The sequence below is a fragment of the Hyla sarda genome, chromosome 7, assembly GCF_029499605.1.
Source record: "Hyla sarda isolate aHylSar1 chromosome 7, aHylSar1.hap1, whole genome shotgun sequence".
Lineage (NCBI taxonomy): Eukaryota > Metazoa > Chordata > Amphibia > Anura > Hylidae > Hyla > Hyla sarda.
In genome coordinates, this window is record NC_079195.1 from 225,606,313 (window position 1) to 225,630,984 (window position 24,672).

At 42.8% G+C, this 24,672-nt stretch overlaps 1 protein-coding gene and 1 long non-coding RNA gene across 7 annotated transcripts in view; one reads left to right on the plus strand and one right to left on the minus strand.

Moving 5' to 3' along the window:
* The window catches only part of PATJ (PATJ crumbs cell polarity complex component), a 292,499-nt gene that overhangs the window by 193,368 nt on the left and 74,459 nt on the right, over positions 1-24,672 (minus strand). For all 5 annotated transcript variants that reach the window (XM_056532909.1, XM_056532907.1, XM_056532910.1 and 2 more), the window contains exon 18: positions 22,918-23,070. In XM_056532909.1, coding sequence (XP_056388884.1) covers positions 22,918-23,070 — 153 coding nt within the window. The remainder of the gene's footprint in view (positions 1-22,917; positions 23,071-24,672) is intronic.
* Positions 1,765-23,596, plus strand: LOC130283432 (uncharacterized). Of its 2 annotated transcripts, none has more exons than XR_008846696.1 (3): positions 1,765-1,836; positions 10,272-10,389; positions 23,312-23,596. It is a non-coding gene; the product is annotated as an uncharacterized LOC130283432 (long non-coding RNA). The 2 variants fall into 2 exon arrangements; XR_008846697.1 differs by lacking the exon at positions 23,312-23,596 and adding an exon at positions 12,354-12,482.

Sequence of the window (24,672 nt, forward strand, 5' to 3'; positions counted from 1 at the left end):
TGGGTAACAAAGCCACCGCCAAAAAGACGAAATTGTGGACGCAAAGATATAGGGTGACCACTAGAGGAGTTAAACTATGAATCCATTCCTATATTTATTTGTCTAGGTCAGATAAGACAGTATTTACCAACCAGGGTGCCTCCAGCTGTTGCAAAACTACAACTCTCAGCATGCCTGGACAGCAGTTGTAGTTTTGCAACAGCTGGAGACACACTGGTTGGGAAACACTGGCCTAAGGATGTGCGGGCATGCTGGGAGTTGTAGTTTTGCAACAGCTGGAGGCACCCTGGTTTGGAAACAAAGGCCTAAGAATGTGCGGGCATGCTGGGAGTTGTAGTTTTGCAACAGTGAGAGCCAAACTGGTTGGGAAACAAAGGCCTAAGGGTGTCTGGGCATGCTCGAAGATGTAGTTTTGCAACAGCTGGAGGCACGCTGGTTGGGAAACAAAGGCCTAAGGATGCCCATGCATGCTGGGAGTTGTTGTTTTGCAACAGCTGGAGGCACATTGGTTGGGAAACAAAGGCCTAAGGGTGTCCGGGCATGCTGGGAGTTGTAGTTTTGCAAAAGCTGGAGGCACCCTGGTTGGGAATAAAGGCCTAAGGGTGTCTGAGCATGCTGGGAGTTGTAGTTTTGCAACAGCTGAAGGCACCCTGGTTGAGAAACACTGGCCTAAGGATGTGCAGGCATCCTGGGAGTTGTAGTTTTGCAACAGCTGGAGGCACTGTAAGGAAACAAAGGCCTAAGGGTGTCTGGGCATGCTGGGATTTTTAGTTTTGCACCAGCTGGAGGCACCCTGGTTGGGAAGCACTGGCCTAAGGGTGTCCAGGCATGCTGGGAGTTGTAGTTTTCCAACAGTGGGAGCCACACTGGTTGGGAAAACCCTGACCTAAGAATGCCCAGGCATGCTGGGAGTTGTAGTTCAAACTACTCTGGCCAAACTATAATGGCACGAGTCTAAAAATTACTGCCCTATACAAGATCAATACACTACTCTGAAATACTCTGTGCTGATCCTTCTAACTAACTCTGTGACCCTTACCCCCAAAACTGAGTCCATTCCCCTCCTTGTATCATGACTCTGCCCCAGTCACATCCAGCTCTGTCCTCCATACCATCACCACACACCTCTGCTGAAATGCTCTGCGCTGCAGGGAGTGCAAATGGTTGGAAATGAAAGAAGAATGTTGGGAGCTCCTGCGCTCCTAATTATTTAGCCTTGTTTTTAGCTAAATGTAAGTAGAACAGAGCCCCCTAGTGTCTACAGAGGAGCCCCCAGGTCTGTATACAGAGGAGCCCCCAGGTCTATATACAGAGCCCCCTAGTGTATACAGAGGAGCCCCCAGGTCTGTATACAGAGGAGCCCCCAGGTCTATATACAGAGCCCCCTAGTGTATACAGAGGAGCCCCCAGGTCTATATACAGAGCCCCCTAGTGTCTACAGAGGAGCCCCCAGGTCTATATACAGAGCCCCCTAGTGTATACAGAGGAGCCCCCAGGTCTGTATACAGAGCCCCCTAGTGTATACAGAGGAGCCCCCAGGTCTGTATACAGAGCCCCCTAGTGTATACAGAGGAGCCCCCAGGTCTGTATACAGAGCCCCCTAGTGTATACAGAGGAGCCCCCAGGTCTATATACAGAGCCCCCCATGACCCCCTGGCCAATGCCCAATTGTTGCACCTCTAATACAATCTAATGTAATTCCCTCCATAGAGAGGAGTGTTCCTCCCCTGGATCCCTCCCAAAAGCAGAGAAATGGGAGCACAGCTGGAATGTGAGGCACGCCGGGCGATAGAGACGGCGAGGACAATAAACACCGCGCTAAAATAATTGACCCTGGTATGTGCTGGTGCCTACACGGGGAGAAACTGAACCAAAACCACATCCCATAGGGGGTTCACCCAGCTTTTCCAGAACGATAATTCTCCTACATAAACCATGGCATATCCCACCACTCAAAGATCACTATACAACTGTTCAGGACTTAGGGAAAGCTGGATGACCCCCCAAGCAAGCTGTAATAGCTATATAGATTGTTATCCTACACTCTTACAGTGTTGACCCAGCTGTTCTTAGTTCCAGAACGGAATTAAAGCAATGACATCTCTCTCTATTCCAAGATTTTTGTTTACCCAGACAGATTTGTCCTTCACGACTCTAGGAAAGTTGAATGATTCCACCCCCTCCCAGCTTTCCTAGAAACTTAAATTATTTATAATTGTTTTTTTTCAAAACCTTATCCTCATTAGTCTACCTCAGTTCCCCCCAGAAGATAATAATGGTGTGTCCCAATATAGAGTCCCCCGCTATTAACCCTTATCATTCAGAGACAATAGGAGGGAAGTCTGTATAGCTGTTATAGGGGGAGGGGTCAATATGGCTGTTATAGGGGGAGGGGTCAATATGACTTATAGGGGGAGGGGTCAATATGACTGTTATAGGGGGAGGGGTCAATATGACTGTTATAGGGGGAGGGGTCAATATGACTGTTATAGGGGGAGGGGTCAATATGACTGTTATAGGGGGAGGGGTCAATATGACTGTTATAGGGGGAGGGGTCAATATGACTGTTATAGGGGGAGGGGTCAATATGACTGTTATAGGGGGAGGGGTCAATATGACTGTTATAGGGGGAGGGGTCAATATGACTGTTATAGGGGGAGGGGTCAATATGACTGTTATAGGGGGAGGGGTCAATATGACTGTTATAGGGGGAGGGGTCACTATGGTTGATATAGGGGGTCACTATGGCTGATATTGGGGGTCACTAAGGCTGATATGGGGGGTCACTATGGCTGATATAGGGGTCACTAAGGCTGATATAGGGGATCACTATGGCTGATATAGGGGGTCACTAAGGCTGATATAGGGGGGTCACTATGGCTGATATAGGGGGTCACTATGGCTGATATAGGGGTCACTAAGGCTGATATAGGGGGTCACTAAGGCTGATATAGGGGATCACTAAGGCTGATATAGGGGATCACTAAGGCTGATATAGGGGGTCACTAATGTGGATATAGGGGGTCACTATGGCTGATATAGGGGGTCACTAAGGCTGATATAGGGGGGTCACTATGGCTGATATAGGGGGGGTCACTATGGCTGATATAGGGGGTCACTATGGCTGATATAGGGGGTCACTAAGGCTGATATAGGGGATCACTAAGGCTGATATAGGGGGTCACTATGGCTGATATAGGGGGTCACTAAGGCTGATATAGGGGGTCACTATGGCTGATATAGGGGGTCACTATGGCTGATATAGGGGGTCACTATGGCTGATATAGGGGGTCACTAAGGCTGATATAGGGGATCACTAAGGCTGATATAGCGGATCACTAAGGCTGATATAGGGGGTCACTAAGGCTGATATAGGGGGTCACTAAGGCTGATATAGGGGATCAGTATGGCTGATATAGGGGGTCACTAAGGCTGATATAGCGGATCACTAAGGCTGATATAGGGGATCACTATGGCTGATATAGGGGGGTCACTAAGGCTGATATAGGGGGTCACTATGGCTGATATAGGGGGTCACTAAGGCTGATATAGGGGGTCACTAAGGCTGATATAGGGGGTCACTAAGGCTGATATAGGGGGTCACTAAGTCTGATATAGGGGATCACTATGGCTGATATAGGGGTCACTAAGGTTGATATAGGGGATCACTAAGGCTGATATAGGGGGTCACTATGGCTGATATAGGGGATCACTATGGCTGATATAGGGGATCACTATGGCTGATATAGGGGATCACTATGGCTGATATAGGGGATCACTATGGCTGATATAGGGGGTCACTAAGGCTGATATAGGGGGTCACTAAGGCTGATATAGGGGGTCACTATGGCTGATATAGGGGGTCACTATGGCTGATATAGGGGGTCACTATGGCTGATATAGGGGATCACTATGGCTGATATAGGGGGTCACTATGGCTGATATAGGGGATCACTATGGCTGATATAGGGGTCACTAAGGCTGATATAGGGGTCACTAAGGTTGATATAGGGGATCACTATAGCTGATATAGGGGGGTCACTAAGGCTGATTTGGGGGGGGTCGCTATAGCTTATATAGGGGATCACTATGGCTGGGATATGGGGGGGGTCACTATTGATATGGGGGGGCACAATTGCGGATATGGAGGGAAGGGGTTGTTGCTCCTAAAGTATACAACACATAGCACACCGCTTCTTTTATGCCATTATGGCCCCCAATCCAGATGCCTCCATGATTCCTTCCTTCCTGCACCCCTCAGAAATACTCCAGGGAGGGCAATGCTCTGCGATCGCTCTCGGCTCAGCAGCCCGGGTTCACATTCACTCCAGGGTGGGCAATGCTCTGCGATCGTTCTCAGCTCAGCAGCCCGTGTTCACATTAACTCCAGGGTGGGCAATGCTCTGCGATCGCTCTCGGCTCAGCAGCCCGGGTTCACATTAACTCCAGGGTGGGCAATGCTCTGCGATCGCTCTCGGCTCAGCAGCCCGGGTTCACATTAACTCCAGGGTGGGCAATGCTCTGCGATCGCTCTCGGCTCGGCAGCCCGGGTTCACATTAACTCCAGGGTAGGCAATGCTCTGCGATCGCTCTCGGCTCAGCAGCCCGGGTTCACATTTACTCCAAGGTGGGCAATGCTCTGCGATCGCTCTCGGCTCAGCAGCCCGGGTTCACATTAACTCCAGGGTGGGCAATGCTCTGCGATCGCTCTCGGCTCAGCAGCCCGGGTTCACATTAACTCCAGGGTGGGCAATGCTCTGCGATCGCTCTCGGCTCAGCAGCCCGGGTTCACATTAACTCCAGGGTGGGCAATGCTCTGCGATCGCTCTCGGCTCAGCAGCCCGGGTTCACATTAACTCCAGGGTGGGCAATGCTCTGCGATCGCTCTCGGCTCAGCAGCCCGGGTTCACATTAACTCCAGGGTGGGCAATGCTCTGCGATCGCTCTCGGCTCAGCAGCCCGGGTTCACATTAAGGCTAAAGCAATTCATAAAACCATAAGGCAGAAGTGAATTATAGAGGAGCTGATGGCGCTGTAGATGTATCCTACATCCGCTCACACATTGAAGGTTTCCAATAAGGTGGATCGTCCTCCAAAATACACACAGTCCCCACCGCTGTCTCCTGTGCTGTATCCACCCAGACGGCAGAGATCACAGGGGGGCTGTTAGCTGTCTGTGCATTCTGGGAGTAGTAGTTTTTCAACATCTGTACCCACATAAACCACTGGTCTCCAAACAGTGGCCCTCCAGATGTTGCACAACTACAACTCCCTGCATGCTCCAGCTGCAAAACTACCACCCCCAGCATGCTACCACCCTCACCATTGGCTGTCCTGGCATGCTGGGAGTAATAGTTTTGCACTATTTGTAGTCCACAGTTTAGAGACCAACTCTACCAGTGGTCTCCAAATTGTGGCTGTGTGTTCCAACACTACAACTCCCAGCATGCTCCAGTTGCACAACTACCACTCCCAGAATGGGCATGCTGGAAGTAGTAGTTTTGTAACATCTTTAGTCCAAAGTATGGAGACCACCAAAACAAGTGACTTCCAAACAGAAGTGGCCCTCCAGATGTTCCAACACTACAACTCCCAGCAGCTCCAGTTGCAAAACTACCACTCCCAGCATGTCGGGACAGCTCCCATGCTGGGAGTAATAGTTTTGCACTATTTGTAGTCCACAGTTTAGAGACCAACTCTACCAGTGGTCTCCAAATTGTGGCTGTGTGTTCCAACACTACAACTCCCAGCATGCTCCAGTTGCACAACTACCACTCCCAGAATGGGCATGCTGGAAGTAGTAGTTTTGTAACATCTTTAGTCCAAAGTATGGAGACCACCAAAACAAGTGACTTCCAAACAGAAGTGGCCCTCCAGATGTTCCAACACTACAACTCCCAGCAGCTCCAGTTGCAAAACTACCACTCCCAGCATGTCGGGACAGCTCCCATGCTGGGAGTAATAGTTTTGCACCATTTGTAGTCCACAGTTTAGAGACCCCCTACACCAGTGGTTCCCAAACTGTGGCCCTCCAAATGTTCCAACGCTACAACTACCAGCATCCACCAGTTGTACAACTACCACTCCCAGCATACCCGGAAAGCCGTTGGCTGTCCGGCCATGCTGGTAGTAGTAGTTTTGCAACATCTGTAGTCAACAGTTTGGAGACCACCTATATCAATGGTCTCCAAACTGTGGCCCTCCAAATGTTCCAACACTACAACTACCAGCATCCTCCAGTTGTACAACTACCACTCCCAGCCGGGCATGCTGGGAGTAGTAGTTTTGCATCATCTGTGGTCAACAGGTTGGAGACCACCTATATCAATGGTCTCCAAACTGTGGCCCTCCAAATGTTCCAACACTACAACTACCAGCATCCCCCAGTTGTAAAACTACCACTCCCAGCATGCCCGGACAGCCAACGGCTGTCCAGGCATGCTGGGAGTAGTAGTTTTGCATCATATGTAGTCAACAGGTTGGAGACCACCTATATCAATGGTCTCCAAACTGTGGCCCTCCAAATGTTCCAACACTACAACTACCAGCATCCTCCAGTTGTACAACTACCACTCCCAGCATGCCCGGACAGCCAACGGCTATCCGGGCATGTTGGGAGTAGTAGTTTTGCATCATATGTAGTCAACAGGTTGGAGACCACCTATATCAATGGTCTCCAAACTGTGGCCCTCCAAATGTTCCAACACTACAACTACCAGCATCCCCCAGTTGTACAACTACCACTCCCAGCGTGCCCGGACAGCCAATGGCTGTCCGGGCATGCTGGGAGTAGTAGTTTTGCATCATCTGTAGTCAACAGTTTGGAGACCACCTATAGCAATGGTCTCCAAACTGTGGCCCTCCAGATATTGCACAACTACAACTCCCAGCATGCAGTTTCTAAATCTCTATCAAATGTCGCGATGACATCACTGGCGTAGTAAACCGTGTCCGGGCCTTCTAGCAACCTGGAGAGGAACACAGGACGGTTTAATAACGGTCCTGATATGCGGACGCGCGTTCTCCCGTGGCTACTTCTGGCCGCCGGCGCTGCGCTGCTCCCTGCCAGACTAACAACAACCTCCCCGTAAATAATGAATTGCGGCTTTCTGTCTCATTGGATTTTCTGTTCCAGACCACAAAGAATGTATCCTCTTATTATTACTACCATTACGGGATTATTACTATTGTTGCCAATTTTATTTTTATTTTTTTTACTGAAAAAAATTGCTACATATTTTCTCGGCCCTTTACTTCATTGACATAAAACAAGGATTATTTATTTTTTTATATTTATTTATTTCTATTATGCTTTTTTTTAAATTATATATATATATTTTTATACTTATTATTTTATTTATATTTTTAATCATTTGATCATAATTTTTTAATTATTTTTTTACATATTTGTGTTATTATTGTTTTTGGATCCCCGCTGTGTAGTTTACTTTGGCGCCACAATTACGCCACATCTATCCATCACATGACCAAGCATTTAACCTCTGCCTGCAGCTGTGATAGGATGTTGGCTGCAGGGGGGATGTAATGGAACGCACAATGGTACAGACAGAAGCACTCACCCCGCTATTCTGCCTAAACTTGGGGGCAGATGTTATGTAACTGCTAATCCACTGTTCTGGATCAGCGAACTTGACTGCTAGACCTAGAAAGTTTAAAGTGAAGTTCCAATCATTAGCCTCTGTAAAGGGGTATTCCAGGAAAAATAACTTTTTTTTCCCCAACTGGCTACAGAAAGTTAAATAGATTTGTAAATTACTTCTATAAAAAAAATCTTAATCCTTTCAATAAATATCAGCTGCTGAAGTTGAGTTGTTGTTTTCTGTCTGGCAACAGTGCTCTCTGCTGACATCTCTGCTTGTCTTGGGAACTGCACAGAGTAGAAGAGGTTTGCTATGGGGATTTGCTTCTAAACTGGGCGTTTCCAGAGACAGGTGTCATCAGAGAGGACTTAGACAGAAAAGAACAACTCAATTCAGCAGCTCATAAATACTGAAAGGATTAAGATTTTTTAATAGAAGTAATTTACAAATCTGTTTAACTTTCTGGAGCCAGTTGATATATAAAAAAAAAGTTTTTTCCCTGGATAACCCCTTTAAGTATCCCTGGCTTGTGCAGTTCTGTGCGGATTATAATGCATAATCTGTGAGTCTGTAGCAGTTAGGTGTGGTGCGGCAGTCTGGTGGGGGAAGATGACGATGGGATGAACTAGGACCCCTGTGGATCATAATGTGTCCTATCCAGGGGCTCCTGACCTCTATTGATGCTGCTTGTGGCCTCTAGTGGTTTCAGAAATAAGCTGGAGAAGATGCCAATGACTGCGGGGGAACCGAGGAGAGTATGTATTTATTTTTTTTCTACTTTGGGGGTGTCATGAAGAGAGTCCTTCAAACACGAAGAAAGCTATCTACAGTGGGCCCTATATACAGGGGGCAAGTCATCTACAGAGGGGTCCCTATATTCAGGGGCCAAGCTATCTACAGGGGGCAATACATACAGTAAGCCAACTATAGGGGGCCCTTTATACAAGGAGCAGCTATCTACAGGGGGCCCTATATACAGGGGGCAAGCTATATACAGAAGGGCCTTATATACAGAAGGAAAGATACCTACAGGAAGGTTCTACATACAGGGGTTGAAAACTACCTACAAGGGAGTCCTTCATACAGGGGGGAAAACCATAGTGGCAGAGCATGCGGCTGCTATGGGGCCCTTGTCCTGGTTGGTCCCATTTCTTTTTCTATTGGTAAGAAACTGTGAAAAACCTCTCACCAGGGGACTGCGTTGTCAGCAACTACTGTCTACCTAATGTGGGGGAACTGCTGCCTACCTTATGTGGGGGAACTGCTGCCTACCTTATGTGGGGAAACTGCTGCCTACCTTATGTGGGGAAACTGCTGCCTACCTTATGTGGGGGAACTGCTGCCTACCTGATGTGGGGGAACTGCTGCCTACCTTATGTGGGGGAACTGCTGCCTACCTTATGTGGGGGAACTGCTGCCTACCTTATGTGGGGGAACTGCTGCCTACCTTATGTGGGGGAACTGCTGCCTACCTTATGTGGGGGAACTGCTGCCTACCTTATGTGGGGGAACTGCTGCCTACCTAATGTGGGGAATGGTACAGTATTTCTTTTTGGAGGGGGGGGGGGAGCAGCATTTCCCTCTTGGACCCAGGCAGCACAATGTCTTGGGCAGGCCCAGCCTGCCCAGAGAGCCTAAGGTCAGTGTCTACCAACTAGTGTGCCTCCAGCTGATCCAAAACTAAAACTCCCAGCATGCCTGGACATCCTTAGGCTGGTGTTTCCCAACCAGTGTGCCTCCAGCTGTTGCAAAAACACAACTTCCAGCATGCCCGGACAGCCTTAGGCTAATGTTTTTCAACCAGTATGACTCCAGCTGTTGAAAACCGCAACTCCCAGCATGCCTAGAAAGCCTAAGGTCAGTATCTACCAAATAGTGCACCTCCAGCTGTTGCAAAACCCCATCTCCCAGCATGCCTGGACATCCTTAATTCAGTGTTTCCCAACCAGGGTGCCTCTAGCTCTTGCAAATCTACAACTCACAGCATGCCCGGACAGCCAACGGCTGTCCGGGCATGCTGGGAGTTGCAGTTTTGCAACAGCTGTAGGTCCACAGTTTAGAGAGCATTGCCCTAAATGATACCTTTTTATTAACAATTTGGGAAGCCCTAATTCAATAGTTGTCCTTGTGTCATGCTCCGCCCCCCAGCCCTGCAGTAGGCCTGTCTAATCCCTTTAAAGGGGTTATCCAGGAAAAAACTTTTTTTATATATATCAACTGGCTCCAGGAAGGTGAACAGATTTGTAAATTACTTCTATTAAAAAAATCTTAATCCTTTCAGCACTTATGAGCGTCTGAAGTTAAGGTTGTTCTTGTCTGTCTAAGTGCTCTCTGATGACACGTGTCTCGGGAAACGCCCAGTTTAGAAGAGGTTTGCTATGGGGATTTGCTTATAAACTGGGCGGTTCCCGAGACACGTGTCATCAGAGAGCACAGAAAAGAACAACCTTAACTTCAGAAGCTCATAAGTACTGAAAGGATTAAGATTTTTTAATAGAAGTAATTTACAAATCTGTTTAACTTTCTGGAGCCAGTTGATCTATAACAAAAAGTATTTTCCTGGATAACCCCTTTAAATAAATATGAGACTGATTGAGACACAAGGGGGGGGGGGGGGGGATTAGGTCCCAATATGTATGAAGCTTAATCTATGTTTAATTCTAATTCTAGGTGAGATAGATGGAACAGAGGATGCCAAGAAGGATGGAAGGAGAAAAAAAAAATGCAATTTTCCGTCTCGCCACTTTCCCGGAGAAGACAGTAATTCGGGCCAGGAGGTCGCTATTTAGTAAGTAATGAATGAGTGTTTTCTGGAGAACTTCATACTTCAATCTACTCGAAATGGATTCGCACATTAGCATACGACTGAATATGTAGGATTTTAGGCAGGTGCTCAGATACAATAGTTATTGGAAAAGTCTATTCGAACCGGTAACCTTAACCCCTCGAGTCACTCGCCGGTCCGCACATCCATCCGCTGTAGGGGGGGAGGGGAGCTGATGGGGGGATAGTTAAAAGCATTTCTTACACTTTGCTGCGTAGAACAGCGTGACGTGCTGGAATCACAGAGGCAATACGTCGTGCGGGGATATGCAATTTTGCAAATGCACATCTTTACGGCAAAGTTTAATTCTTGCAAAGTGCTCCCCGTACATCTCAAATATTATCAAATATGGTAATCGGGGCTAATAAATCTGAGGGCGCGGCCCGCCTATCGCCCCGCATGACATCACTGCATCACTGGCTCCGAGGACAAGGAAGGAATATTAACCAGAACGTGCCGCCTTACAACAGTCGGTCGGGTGATCTTATATTTGCACTGATCCGGGGGGGGACTTTATGGTATTTAAGATACAATGTGATTGTTACGTTTTCATTAAATATCTGTATAGGAGCGAGAGCTTGGTTTTTACTGGTAAAGCGATACAAATCCCCTGTAAAAAAACATAAAATAAAAACATAACATTCTGTCTGCCTGCGGCCGCCACTAGGGGGTGCTTAAAGGGGTAAACTTTTTTAATTTATTTATTTATTATTATTTTTAAATGAACTGGTGCCAGAAAGTTAAACAGATTTGTAAATGACTTCTATTAAAACAAAATCAATCCTTCCAGTACTTTTTAGCAGAGGAAAATCTTTATTTTTTGAATTTCTTTTTTGTCTTGTCCACAGTGCTCTCTGCTGACACCTGATGCCCGTATCAGGAACTGTCCAGAGCAGGAGAAAATCCCCATAGCAAACCTATGCTACTCTGGACAGTTCCTGACACGGACAGAGGTGTCAGCAGAGAGCACTGTGGACAAGACATAAAAGAAATTCAAAAAGTAAAGAATTTCCTCTGTAGCATACAGCTGCTAAAAAGTACTGAAAGGATTAAGATTTTTTTTTAATAGAAGTAATTTACAAATCTGTTTAACTTTCTGGCATTATTTAAAAAAAATAAATAAATAAATAAATAAAAAAGTTTTCCAGCGGAGTACCCCTTTAAGAAATTCCTGCACACTGTGTGGCTATTAGGTGTAACCACCAAGTGACTAAAAATGTCCGACCGATACACAGGCAAGGATTTACAGTAGGAGTATACAGATAGAGCTGGAGGAGAGGTGTATAAAAAACATATATTCTGATCCTGTAGAGATAGCAGTATACAGACGGAGCTGAAAGGGATGTGTATATCTACAATATATACTTATCCCATACATACAGCAGAAGCAGTATACAGATAGAGATGGAGTGGAGTTGTATAGCTACTATATACCCTGATCCCACAGAGATAGCAGCAGTATACAGATGGAGCTGGAGAAGAGTTTTATAGCTACTATATACCCTGATCCTATAGAGATAGCAGCAGTATACATACAGAGCTGGATGGGAGGGGCATAACTACTATATATATTCTGATCCCATAGAGACAGCAGCAGTATACAGAGAGAGCTGACAGGGAAGTGTATAACTACTATTTATCCTGATTACATAGAGGTAGCAGCAGTATACAGAAAGAGATGAAGAGGAGGTGTATAATTACTATATATTCTGATCCCATAGAGATAGCAGCAGTATACAGATAGAGCTAGAGGTGAGGTGTATAACTACTATATATACTGATCCCGTAGAAATTGCAGCAGCAGTATACAGATAGAGCTGGATGGGAGGGGTATAACTACTATATATCCTGATTCCATAGAGATAGCAACAGTATACAGATATAATTGGAGGGGAGGTGTATAACTACTATATATCCTGATCCCATAGAGACAGCAGCAGTATACAGATAGAGCTGGAAGGGGAATCCCAAGGTCTGCAGCTGCAATAGAGAAGAGCTGGCAGAGACAGAACAGAGAAGACCACCCCTGCCTTCCTGACCACTATATATAGTACATGGCGCTTAAAAGGGGCCACATCACTTCCTGCTGGGTCTTAGTGCCCCGCAGAGTGCGCCAGAAGTAGTTTTTCTTATGTAAATGGAGCTAAAATAGGTCAGATCTGGCTACAGAGAAAATAAAGAAATACAATAAATAAATGATGAGCTTACAGCGGGCACAATGAGTAAAATAAAAAGGAAAACTAATTATTTTTTCATTTACATTATTTTTTTTATATTTATATATTTTGTGGTATACTTTAACAGGTCATCGCTAACGCTCCGATTTTTTCCTTTTTTATTTCTTACAATTTTTGTCATTCTATCCCCCCCACCTGCTCTCACACGTCTCTTCTCGTCTTCTGTCCGTTTTCCACACTCTATTAAATAATGATATTTATATAAATCAATAATAATTTGCCTGTTACATTTCGGGGTCGTTTTCTAGGAGATTCATTATTTTTCATGACGTTGTTAAAGAATGACTCTGAAAATAAGTGAAAATAATGAAGGAACCTCGACAGTTCTGATTGAATCCAGCCGTCTGGTAGAGAGAGAGAGACCATAAAGACAGGCGAGAGGCGAGGGAATGACAGCTTCTTGTGTATAAGACTCGTCTGTTACTATAGAAGTGGGGAAAGGGATCAGAAATCAGCCAAATCCATCACTAAATCACCTGCAGCCGAAACCTTAAAGGGGTACTCCAGCCCTAAGGTATCTTATCCCCCATCCAAAGGATAGGAGACAAGATGCCTGATCGCGGGGGTCCAGCCACTGTGGACCCCCACAATCTTTCATGCAGCACCCCGTTATCATCAGGTCCAGGTCTGATGAATCACGATCATGGGGCAGGAGTATCGTGACATCAAGGCTCCACCCCTTGTGACGTCACGCACCGCCCCCTCAATGCAAGCCTATGGGAGGGGGCGTGGTCACGCCCCCTCCCATAGGCTTGCATTGAGGGGGCGGAGCGTGACGTCACACGGGGCCAGCGGCGCGACCCCCGCGATCAAGGATCTTATCCCCCTATCCTTTGGATAGGAGATAAGATGTCTTAGGGCCGGAGTACTCCTTTAAGTGACCAGTGAACTGCCATAAACCGCTCAACGTGTAGAACATGGAAAACATGAGACCTTTTGGTCCTGGAGGACTCTGAGCTTCACTGATATCTATGGCTAACCATCTCCAGATTTAAAGGGGTTATCCAGGAATGGGAAAAAATAATAAATAAAAGGCTCAGATCAACATAGGACATTAGCCTTGCATCTATTATTCTACTGTGACCTTTTTATCTCCTGTATGTGGCTCTAATAAACCTTTTTTGCCCTCCTACTTGTTCCCTTCCATGCATGCTGTCTTTAAACTACAGGTCCCAGCATCCTTTGCTGCCGCTCTGTGCTCACTTCCTCCTAACTGCCGTTTCCTGCCCCAGTCGCTTGAGCCCCAACACTCAGAGCGTTACTAAGCAACCATTCCCATCCTGCTTTCATCTGCAATTCTAATAATATGGGGGAAGATTTATCAAAACCTGTGCAGAGGAAAAGTTGCCCAGTTGCCCATAGCAACCAATCAGATCGCTGCTTTCATTTTTAACGAGGCCTCTGCAAAATGAAAGAAGCGATCTGATTGGTTGCTATGGGCAACTGGGCAACTTTGCCTCTCCACAGGTTTTGATAGATCTCCCCCATGGTTGTTTACTAAATGTGTAAATTTGCCCTTCTGCCCAATATTTGCCGTAGACAGCCCATAATTATAGAATATTATATTCTATATAAAAATATACCATTTTTTGTATTGCTACTATAGTGTATTTATATATACAAACACATACACACGTTTATACGATATATTTAAATGTATATTTGTGTTCCTTAAAACTAGAGATGAGCGAACTTACAGTAAATTTGATTCGTCACGAACTTCTCGGCTCGGCAGTTGATGATTTTCCTGCATAAATTAGTTCAGCCTTCAGGTGCTCTGGTGGGCTGGAAAAGGTGGATACAGTCCTAGGAAAGAGTCTCCTAGGACTGTATCCACCTTTTCCAGCCCACCGGAGCACCGGAAAGCTGAACTAATTTATGCAGGAAAAGTCATCAACTGCCGAGCCGAGAAGTTCGTGACGAATCGAATTTACTGTAAGTTCGCTCATCTCTACTTAAAACAATAAATGAGTTGTCTGTTAACAGACCCCACATGTGGACATATTTAGGAAATAATTTCATTTGACTCTTTAGCTTTTGCAAACTACAACTCCCAGCATGCTGGTGCAACATTTGCCTGACCAGGCATGCTGGGAGGGGAGTCGTAGTATTGCAACAGCTGGTGGCCACCTGATTCGAAAACAATGAGATATATATAGATATATATATATCAGTGTTACCTCCATTTGTAGCAAAACTACAACTCCCAGCATGCTAGTGCAACCTGTCTGGGCATGCTGGGAGTTCTAGTTTTGCCACAGCTGGAGGCACCCTGGTTGGGAAACAGTAAGATAGATACAGGGATGGATCCAGAGTCTAGTCTCTGGAGGGGCACTATCACAGTATTTTGTGTTTGTGTTGCCCTAGGCCAGGGTTTCCCAACCAGGGTCCCTCCAGAAGTAGCAAAACTACAACTCCCAGCATGTCGCTGTAAACCTACCCTAAGTACTCGTTCACACAAGTGTATTTCCTTTCCCACTCTCCAAATCTCCGTTGTGGAAAATCCGCCACAGACCCCATTGAAGTCAATAGAGGGTCTGTGGCGGATTTTCAGCAGTGGAGATTCCGCTGTCGACAATCTGCTGCTGATAACCTGCCTCTAGAAAATTCGCAGCGGGAAGGAAATATGCTGACGATTTTCTGTTGCAGATTGCACGGTCGATTAGTAGCAAAATCTGCAGTAAAAAGACGCACGTGAAAGGCTTCGTTCCCAGGTTGTGGTTTTTTATTGCTACAGAGATGGTACCACAACAAAAATGCGAGGTGTGAACAAGGCCTAATACAGAAGGGCTGTGTGACAGGGACATTCTCAGTGCTAATATATAGGACACGTACATTAAAGTGATGGGGGGGGGGGTGCCTCTCACTATTTGGGGGGTTGTAGAATAGCAGTGAGTCCTGCGCTTAGATGTGTGTGTGTCGAGGGGGGTGTCAGCTCATGCATCTGCAGAAACAGGGGAATTAAAGGGGTACTCTGCTGCCCAGTGTTTGGAACAAACTGTTCCGAACGCTGGAGCCGGGAGCTTGTGATATCATAGCCCCGCCCCTCCCATAGACTTGCATTGAAGGGCGGGGCGTGACATTATGAGGGGGCGGGGCTATGACGTCACGAGCTCCCGACTCCAGCGTTCGGACCAGTTTGTTCCAAACGATGAGCAGCGAAGTACCCCTTTAACCCTTACCCTCTCACTGTCTGCAGAATGAACGTTTTCATGAAATTTCACCAAAGTAGTTATGGTTAAAGGAGTAATAATTTTTAATAGATGTTAATTGAATAAAAAATAAATAAATAGGAAGGAGGGGACTATTAATAAAATACAATTATTAACTGGAATACCCCTTTAAGAGGGAAAATTATAGTAATGCAGTTATATTATTGTACATAGGAGGCAGTATTATAGTAGTTATATTCTTGTATATAGGAGGCAGTATTATAGTAGTTATATTCTTGTATATAGGACCAGTATTATAGTAGTTATAGTCTTGTATATAGGAGCAGTATTATAGTAGTTATATTCTTGTATATAGGAGGCAGTATTATAGTAGTTATATTCTTGTATATAGGAGCAGTATTATAGTAGTTATATTCTTGTATATAGGAGCAGTATTATAGTAGTTATATTCTTGTATATAGGGGGCAGTATTATAGTAGTTATAGTCTTGTATATAGGAGGCAGTATTATAGTAGGTATATTCTTGTATATAGGGCAGTATTATAGTAGTTATATTCTTGTATATAGGAGCAGTATTATAGTAGTTATATTCTTGTATATAGGAGGCAGTATTATAGTAGTTATATTCTTGTATATATAGGGGGCAGTATTATAGTAGTTATATTCTTGTATATAGGGGGCAGTATTATAGTAGTTATATTCTTGTATAAAGGAGCAGTATTATAGTAGTTATATTCTTGTATATAGGAGCAGTATTATAGTAGTTATAGTCTTGTATATATAGGGGGCAGTATTATAGTAGTTATATTCTTGTATATAGGGGGCAGTATTATAGTAGTTATATTCTTGTATATAGGAGCAGTATTATAGTAGTTATATTCCTGTATATAGGAGCAGTATTATTGTAGTTATATTCTTGTATATAGGAGTAGTATTATTGTAGTTATATTCTTGTATATAGGAGGCAGTATTATAGTAGTTATATTCTTGTATATAGGGGGCAGTATTATAGTAGTTATATCCTTGTATATAGGAGACAGTATTATAGTAGTTATATTCTTGTATATAGGAACAGTATTATAGTAGTTATATTCTTGTATATAGGAGGCAGTATTATAGTAGTTATATTCTTGCATATAGGGGGCAGTATTATAGTAGTTATATTCTTGTATATAGGAGGCAGTATAATAGTAGTTAAATTCTTGTATATAGGGGCAGTATTATAGTAGTTATATTCTTGTATATAGGAGCAGTATTATAGTAGTTATATTCTTGTATATAGGAGCAGTATTATAGTAGTTATACTCTTGTATATAGGAGCAGTATTATAGTAGATATATTCTTGTATATAGGAGCAGTATTATAGTAGATATATTCTTGTATATAGGAGCAGTATTATAGTAGTTATATTCCTGTATATAGGAGCAGTATTATAGTAGTTATATTCTTGTGTATAGGAGGCAGTATTATAGTAGATATATTCTTGTATATATAGGGGGCAGTATTACAGTAGTTATATTTTCCAACATAAGAGGGGGGACCAGTATTATAGTTGTTATATTCTTGTATATAGGAGCAGTATTATAGTAGATATATTCTTGTATATAGGAGCAGTATTATAGTAGTTATATTCCTGTATATAGGAGAAGTATTATAGTAGTTATATTCTTGTATATAGGGGCAGTATTATTGTAGTTATATTCTTGTATAAAGGGGCAGTATTATAGTAGATATATTCTTGTATATAGGAGCAGTTTTATAGTAGTTATATTCTTGTATATAGGAGCAGTATTATAGTAGTTATATTCTTGTATATAGGAGCAGTATTATAGTAGTTATATTCTTGTATATAGGGGCAGTATTATTGTAGTTATATTCTTGTATATAGGGGCAGTATTATTGTAGTTATATTCTTGTATATAGGGGCAGTATTATAGTAGATATATTCTTGTATATAGGAGCAGTTTTATAGTAGTTATATTCTTGTATATAGGAGCAGTATTATAGTAGTTATATTCTTGTATATAGGAGCAGTATTATAGTAGATATATTCTTGTATATAGGAGACAGTATTATAGTAGTTATATTCTTGTATATAGGGAGCAGTATTATAGTAGTTATATTCTTGTATATAGGAGCAGTATTATAGTAGTTATATTCTTGTATATAGGAGTAGTATTATAGTAGTTATATTCTTGTGTATAGGAGGCAGTATTATAGTAGATATATTCTTGTATATATAGGGGGCAGTATTACAGTAGTTATATTTTCCAACATAAGAGGGGGGACCAGTATTATAGTTGTTATATTCTTGTATATAGGAGCAGTATTACAGTAGTTATATTCTTGTATATAGGAGCAGTATTATAGTAGTTATATTCTTGTATGTAGGAGCAGTATTATAGTAGTTATATTCTTTTATTTAGGAGGCAGTATTATAGTAGTTATATTCTTGTATATAGAGCAGCAGTATTATAGTAGTTATATTCTTGTATATAGGAGCAGTATTATAGTAGTTATATTCTTGTATATAGGAGCAGTATTATAGTAGTTATATTCTTGTGTATATAGGACAGTATTATAGTAGTTATATTCTTGTATATAGGAGCAGTATTATAGTAGTTATATTCTTGTATATAGGTGCAGTATTATAGTAGTTATATTCTTGTATATAGGAGCAGTATTATAGTAGTTATATTCTTGTATATAGGAGGCAGTATTATAGTAGTTATATTCTTGTATATAGGAGGCAGTATTATAGTAGTTATATTCTTGTTTATAGGAGCAGTATTATAGTAGTTATATTCTTGTATATAGGAGCAGTATTATAGTAGTTATATTCTTGTATATAGGAGCAGTATTATAGTAGTTATATGCTTGTATATAGGAGGCAGTATTATAGTAGTTCTAGTCTTGTATATAGGAGCAGTATTATAGTAGTTATATTCTTGTATATAGGAGCAGTATTATAGTAGTTATATTCTTGTATATAGGAGTAGTATTATAGTAGTTATATTCTTGTATATAGGAGCAGTATTATAGTAGTTATAATCTTGTATATAGGAGCAGTATTATAGTAGTTCTATTCGTGTATATAGGAGCAGTATTATAGTAGTTATATTCTTGTATATAGGAGCAGTATTATAGTAGATATATTCTTGTATATAGGAGCAGTATTATAGTAGTTATATTCTTATATATAGGAGCAGTATTATAGTAGTTATATTCTTGTATATATAGGGGGCAGTATTATAGTAGTTATAATCTTGTATATAGGAGCAGTATTATAGTAGTTCTATTCGTGTATATAGGAGCAGTATTATAGTAGTTATATTCTTGTATATAGGAGCAGTATTATAGTAGATATATTCTTGTATATAGGAGCAGTATTATAGTAGTTATATTCTTATATATAGGAGCAGTATTATAGTAGTTATATTCTTGTATATATAGGGGGCAGTATTACAGTAGTTATATTCTTGTATATAAGAGGGGGGACCAGTATTATAGTTGTTATATGTCATACAGAACAACATCACTCAGCTGAGCCCCCGTCCTTAGTTACTCCCGTCAGCCCCCGGTATAATTACACGAATATCTGTAAAGTTCACAAACAATTTTGAACGCGATCAGCACATCAGACAATTCTGCAAGATGAACGATCGGGCGCGGGGTCCATTTGTCGCCCCGAGGCTTTGCTGCCTGCGTGAATGTTTATAGCCAATAACTTTAAAATGTAATGTCATGCTTTAAAAAGCCACTGGCAGCAGATAGATCACATTTATTTTAACGTCAGGATCGGAGGAAATAAATAAATAAAAGTGACAGAACGGGAGACGAGGGGAAAAGCGGCGGAGAGGTAGTGCGCGGCGTTATGAGGCATTGTGAGGCGTTCTCTATCTCATCTCTCTACCTTAAATTGAGACAATTATATGAAATTACTCGCCGACTAAATTAAGTCCTGGAGCAATGAGTAAAATAAGGGAACGTTTCATGCGGGCATTGTGGTGTCATTGTGATCAGTAATTATTGTGTGTAGCTTTCAATCATTGCCAAATCCTGCTCATTGAATTTACTCCATAACTTTGTAACGATAAAGGGGGCGATTATTATCCGAAGGTCTTTATGGATAAAAGCTTTAATTCAATAACACGCGCATTTTGCATCTTATGTGCGAGATTTAAAGGGGACGTACTGCCTTGCCCTCTAATATTATCATCTCTTTAGGTGTGTCAATGTTTATAAATTTTAAAAGGTTAGCCAGAAATAGAAAAACAAAACCTAATTTCTGCCATAAACAGCGCCACCCTTGTCCTCAGGTTGTGTGTGGTATTACAGCTTGGCTCCATTCACAAGAACTGAGCTTTAATACCACATAACCTGAGGACAGGGATTTTGTGTTTTTTTTTTTTTACAAATCCGCTCCGTTATTTTAATCCTGGAACACCCCTTTTAAAATTAAAGGGGTATTCCAGGCAAAAACTTTTTTATATATATATATATATATATCTCAACTGGCTCCGAAAAGTTAAACAGATTTGTAAATTACTTCTATTAAAAAATCTTAATCCTTCCAATAGTTATTAGCTTCTGAAGTTTTCTGTCTAACTGCTCAATAATGATGTCACGTCCCGGGAGCTGTGCATGATGGGAGAATATCCCCATAGGAGCTGCACAGCTCCCGGGACGTGAGTCATCAGAAAGCAGTTAGACAGAAAACAGCAACTCAACTTCAGAAGCTAATAACTATTGGAAGGATTAAGATTTTTTTAATAGAAGTTATTTACAAATCTGTTTAACTTTCCGGAGCCAGTTGATATATAAAAAAAAGTTTGGGCCTGGAATACCCCTTTAAGACTATGCCATGACTTTGGTGTAACAGAAGCATCCAATTTTTGCAGTTTTACTCTTCCCTAATTTTCTCCCTTGTAATACAATTTTTTTTTATATTAAAATTAAAACTTTGAAACCTAAAATAAAATTTCTCAATTTTTCCCAGGAGATCAGTCATGTCCTCCTTCCTCCTCCTAATTGCCCTGTATCTGGCAAAAGGAAGACTGCAGCAGGAGCCTCCCCCCTCTGCTTTGTCTGCAGAAGAACACAAAGACTTAAAGGTGTACTCCGCTCCTAGACATCTTATCCCCTATCCTTTGGAGACCCTTGCGATCTCCCTGCTGCACCCGGCAATTGTTTAGAGTGTCAGGTGCAGCGATGGAGCACCAGAGGCTCGTGACGTGACATCCCTATAGATTTGCATTGAGGGGGCATGGCCGTCGCACGAACGAGGAGTGAAGTCACGAGCCTACGCCCCCCGCATCACCAGTCATTCGGCACGGAGTGAAGTTCGCACCGTGCACCGGATGGCTTAACAGGGTACTCCGCCCCTAGACATCTTATCCCCTATCCAAATGATATGGGATAAGATATCTGATCGCTGGGACCCGAGCGATCTCGTTTGCGGCACGCAAACGAGATCGCTGGGGTCCGAGCGATCAGATATCTTATCCCCTATCCTTTGGATAGGGGATAAGAAGTCTAGGGGCGGAGTACCCTGTTAAGCCCCAACCCTACTTAACCAGAAATGGAATAGTAGTTCCCAAGCTATTGACCCTCCTGATGTTGCAAAATTACAACTCCCAGCACAACATTGGTAGAGAACTGTGAGCCCTGCACTGTGCAATGTCTGCCACCCAGCTTTCTCAGCCTCCTGAAGTGAATATCTGTCTGGAAACGCAGACATATTGAAGCTCTTTGGAAAAGCTGCTTAGTATGCATTTTGAGTGCTACTAAGCTTTCCAATTCTCCTGAAGCACCAGGAGTGATCGGCTCCACACTGCAGCAGCGCTGCCATGCCCTCTCCCCGATGTCTTCTATTGCCCTCTCCCCGATGTCTTCTATTGCCCTCTCCCCGATGTCTTCTATTGCCTCTCCCCGATGTCTTCTATTGCCTCTCCCCGATGTCTTCTATTGCCCTCTCCCCGATGTCTTCTATTGCCCTCTCCCCGATGTCTTCTATTGCCCTCTCCCCGATGTCTTCTATTGCCCTCACTCTTCTCTCAGCCAGCAAAAAATCCTCTTTCCCCCCGCACTGCCCGATTCCCCTCTTCTCGCCCTCACAATAACTATTTTTGGCACCTGCCTGCCAGTTAAATCATACTTTACCATGACATGGGTCCAGAAGGATATTTAAAACTCCTGGGCAATCTCCACAGCCCGAGAGAAAGACATAATAATGAACAAAAAATGTAATTGAAAAAAAAAAATCAGATAATAGAAACAAAAAAGTTTCAAATGTTTCAATATGTGGTGCTAACCAGTAAAAATAAATAAAATTATGCGATGCATGAGAAAAAACTAAAACCTTGCGTGTGGCTCTAATCTGTAAAAAAATAATACATTTTCTTTAAGCTTTATTTACATAAATATGAAAGACCCTTTAAAAATATATTAAAAAAGGAGGCACCATTGGATTTTTGTGACAATAGATGAAAAATTGCTGTGACTATAATTAAAAATAAGAAAAGAAGTGGAAAATAAATAAATAAATAAATAAAATATATATATATATATTTTTTTTTTTTCAAGGTAATTAGATGTCTTGAGCCATTTGCCTTGAAATCAATGTAGCATCAGGATCATATAGAGCAGTGTTCCCCAACCCGTGTGATTCCAGCTGTTGCAAAATTACAACTCCCAGCATGCCCGGGCAGCCAACTGTAGGCACACTGGTTGGGAAACACTGCCTCAGAGTAAGAGTTATTCTTTGCGGCTACTCTTTGCCTAATGAAAACAGCGCCACTCTTGACTATAGGTCACGTCTAGTACTGAAGGCCAGCTCAAATCATTTGAATGTGGGAAAACTGCAATACTAGATTTGGCCATGAGCAAGAGGGGCGCTATTCCTAGAAGAAAACAAACAATTAAAAACAGAACATTCATTCAACTTGGACAAGCAGAGGTAGTTTGCTTTGGACAACCTCTGTTAATTTCACCCCTGGGGTTAGGGGTCAACCCATGTAAATGCTAGAATTTGATACATATGCAACATTGTATAGCTCATTTACATATCCAGAGACACTTACCTCATAGTCCAAGATGCTGAAGCCAAGACCCCGTTTGTCCTTTTCCAATTCGACAACGTCAACTTGTGGAGACCACAGGGTTAACTCTCCATCATCAACATCATCATGATCTTTGGTCTCAGTGATGTGGGTCAGGTCTTCATCCGGTTGTTCCTACAATGAAACTTGTATAGTCACATTGTGGTCATCAATGACATAATAAAACTCTAAGATTGGTTGCAGGTTGGTCAATTCCGCCAAATGTTATTGGATCAGTAAACTCAGCTGGCAACATGGAAACCAAAGCCGTTCTACCAGCAAATCGAAGTGGCTAAATCACTAAGGAAAAGTTATTCAGAGACAAGAGCCATGTTAGGCTATTTAAACTATTACTCTATATGAAATGTCTGTCTAGATTACCCCTGACGAAGTATCCTTGCAAAACGCATTGGAAGCCCTGATGAAGCATTCGTGCGAAACACGCTGGGGGCCCTGATGAAGGTTCCGTGAAAAACACATCGTGAGTCAAGATGAAGCATCCCTGTTAAATACATCGGATTGGTGGAATACTGAAGTGCCACTGTTACACAATATGCACCCGAATATAAAAATTGTGTATATGATGCATAGTTTAAATTTTTTATTTTAATGCATTTTTACTATTCTTGTGTACTTTTGTTATATGGACCATTACATTACAGCCTATTCTTGGGAGGAATATTTTTTTTTCTTTGCGGTCACTTTATTTAGGCACTATTACATTAGGTTTTAGTATATATATATATATGTGGTGTCCCGGTACAGGACCCGGTCCTGTCCCTGTCTAAAGTACCCTCAGCCAGAGTCCCTTCATTCCCATAGGGCTCTCCTACAGGGCTTACCCCTGGTCGCATCATATAAATTGTATATTGTTTAATATATAAAGATAATATAAATGTATAGGTTATCTATGTATAGGACCTCTCCCAGTTCACTTGATGTACAGTTGTAATGTATAATTGCTTAAGGACCTTCCAGGGTCATGTGATGTACCCAGAGTTTACTGGGTTCAGGACTTACAGGTTTGCTGACCAATGAGCTTAGTCCCGCTTCTTATTATATAAAGGGCTGTAGTCTGTAAATTCACTATCTTATCTCTTCCTACCGGACTATCAAGCAAGCACAAACATCTCAGCAGAAATCTCAATTCATCTAGGCCAAAGCCTAAGAACCAGCAGCCACTAAACCGTGAGTTACAAAGCTCAATCTATCAAATCCTGTGTGACTACTACCAGCTAGAATATTATAATTAGTAGCACAGTGGCCTGCATCAAAGTTCATTGCTTCAAAGTCCCAGCAAAGCCTGTGAGGAACCTGCATTCCGGTTACCTCTTAAGAGACTGTTATGTATAAAGACTGTTGCATAAAATCTTCAAGCAAAGTTCTTCTGTTTATTCATAAAGTCTGCTGTGGACATTCCGTTATTTTCCCTACCATTTCTGGGACGGTTGGCGGTAGGACCATTAACACTAAGGAAACCCCACCCTGGCGTCACAAAATCTAAGGGTTAATACCACCAGACCCTGCACCTACATTACCGCAACACCCCAGATACCACAACTCTCCTGGTTCACCACACATATATATACACCCCCCCCCCCCCCCCCCCCAATCGACACATCTGTACATACTAGGGTGGTGTTTCCTAACCAGGGTGCCTCCCTCTGTTGCAAAACTACAACTCCCAACATGCCCAGACAGCCAAAAGGCTGTCTGGGCATGCTGGGAGTTGTAGTT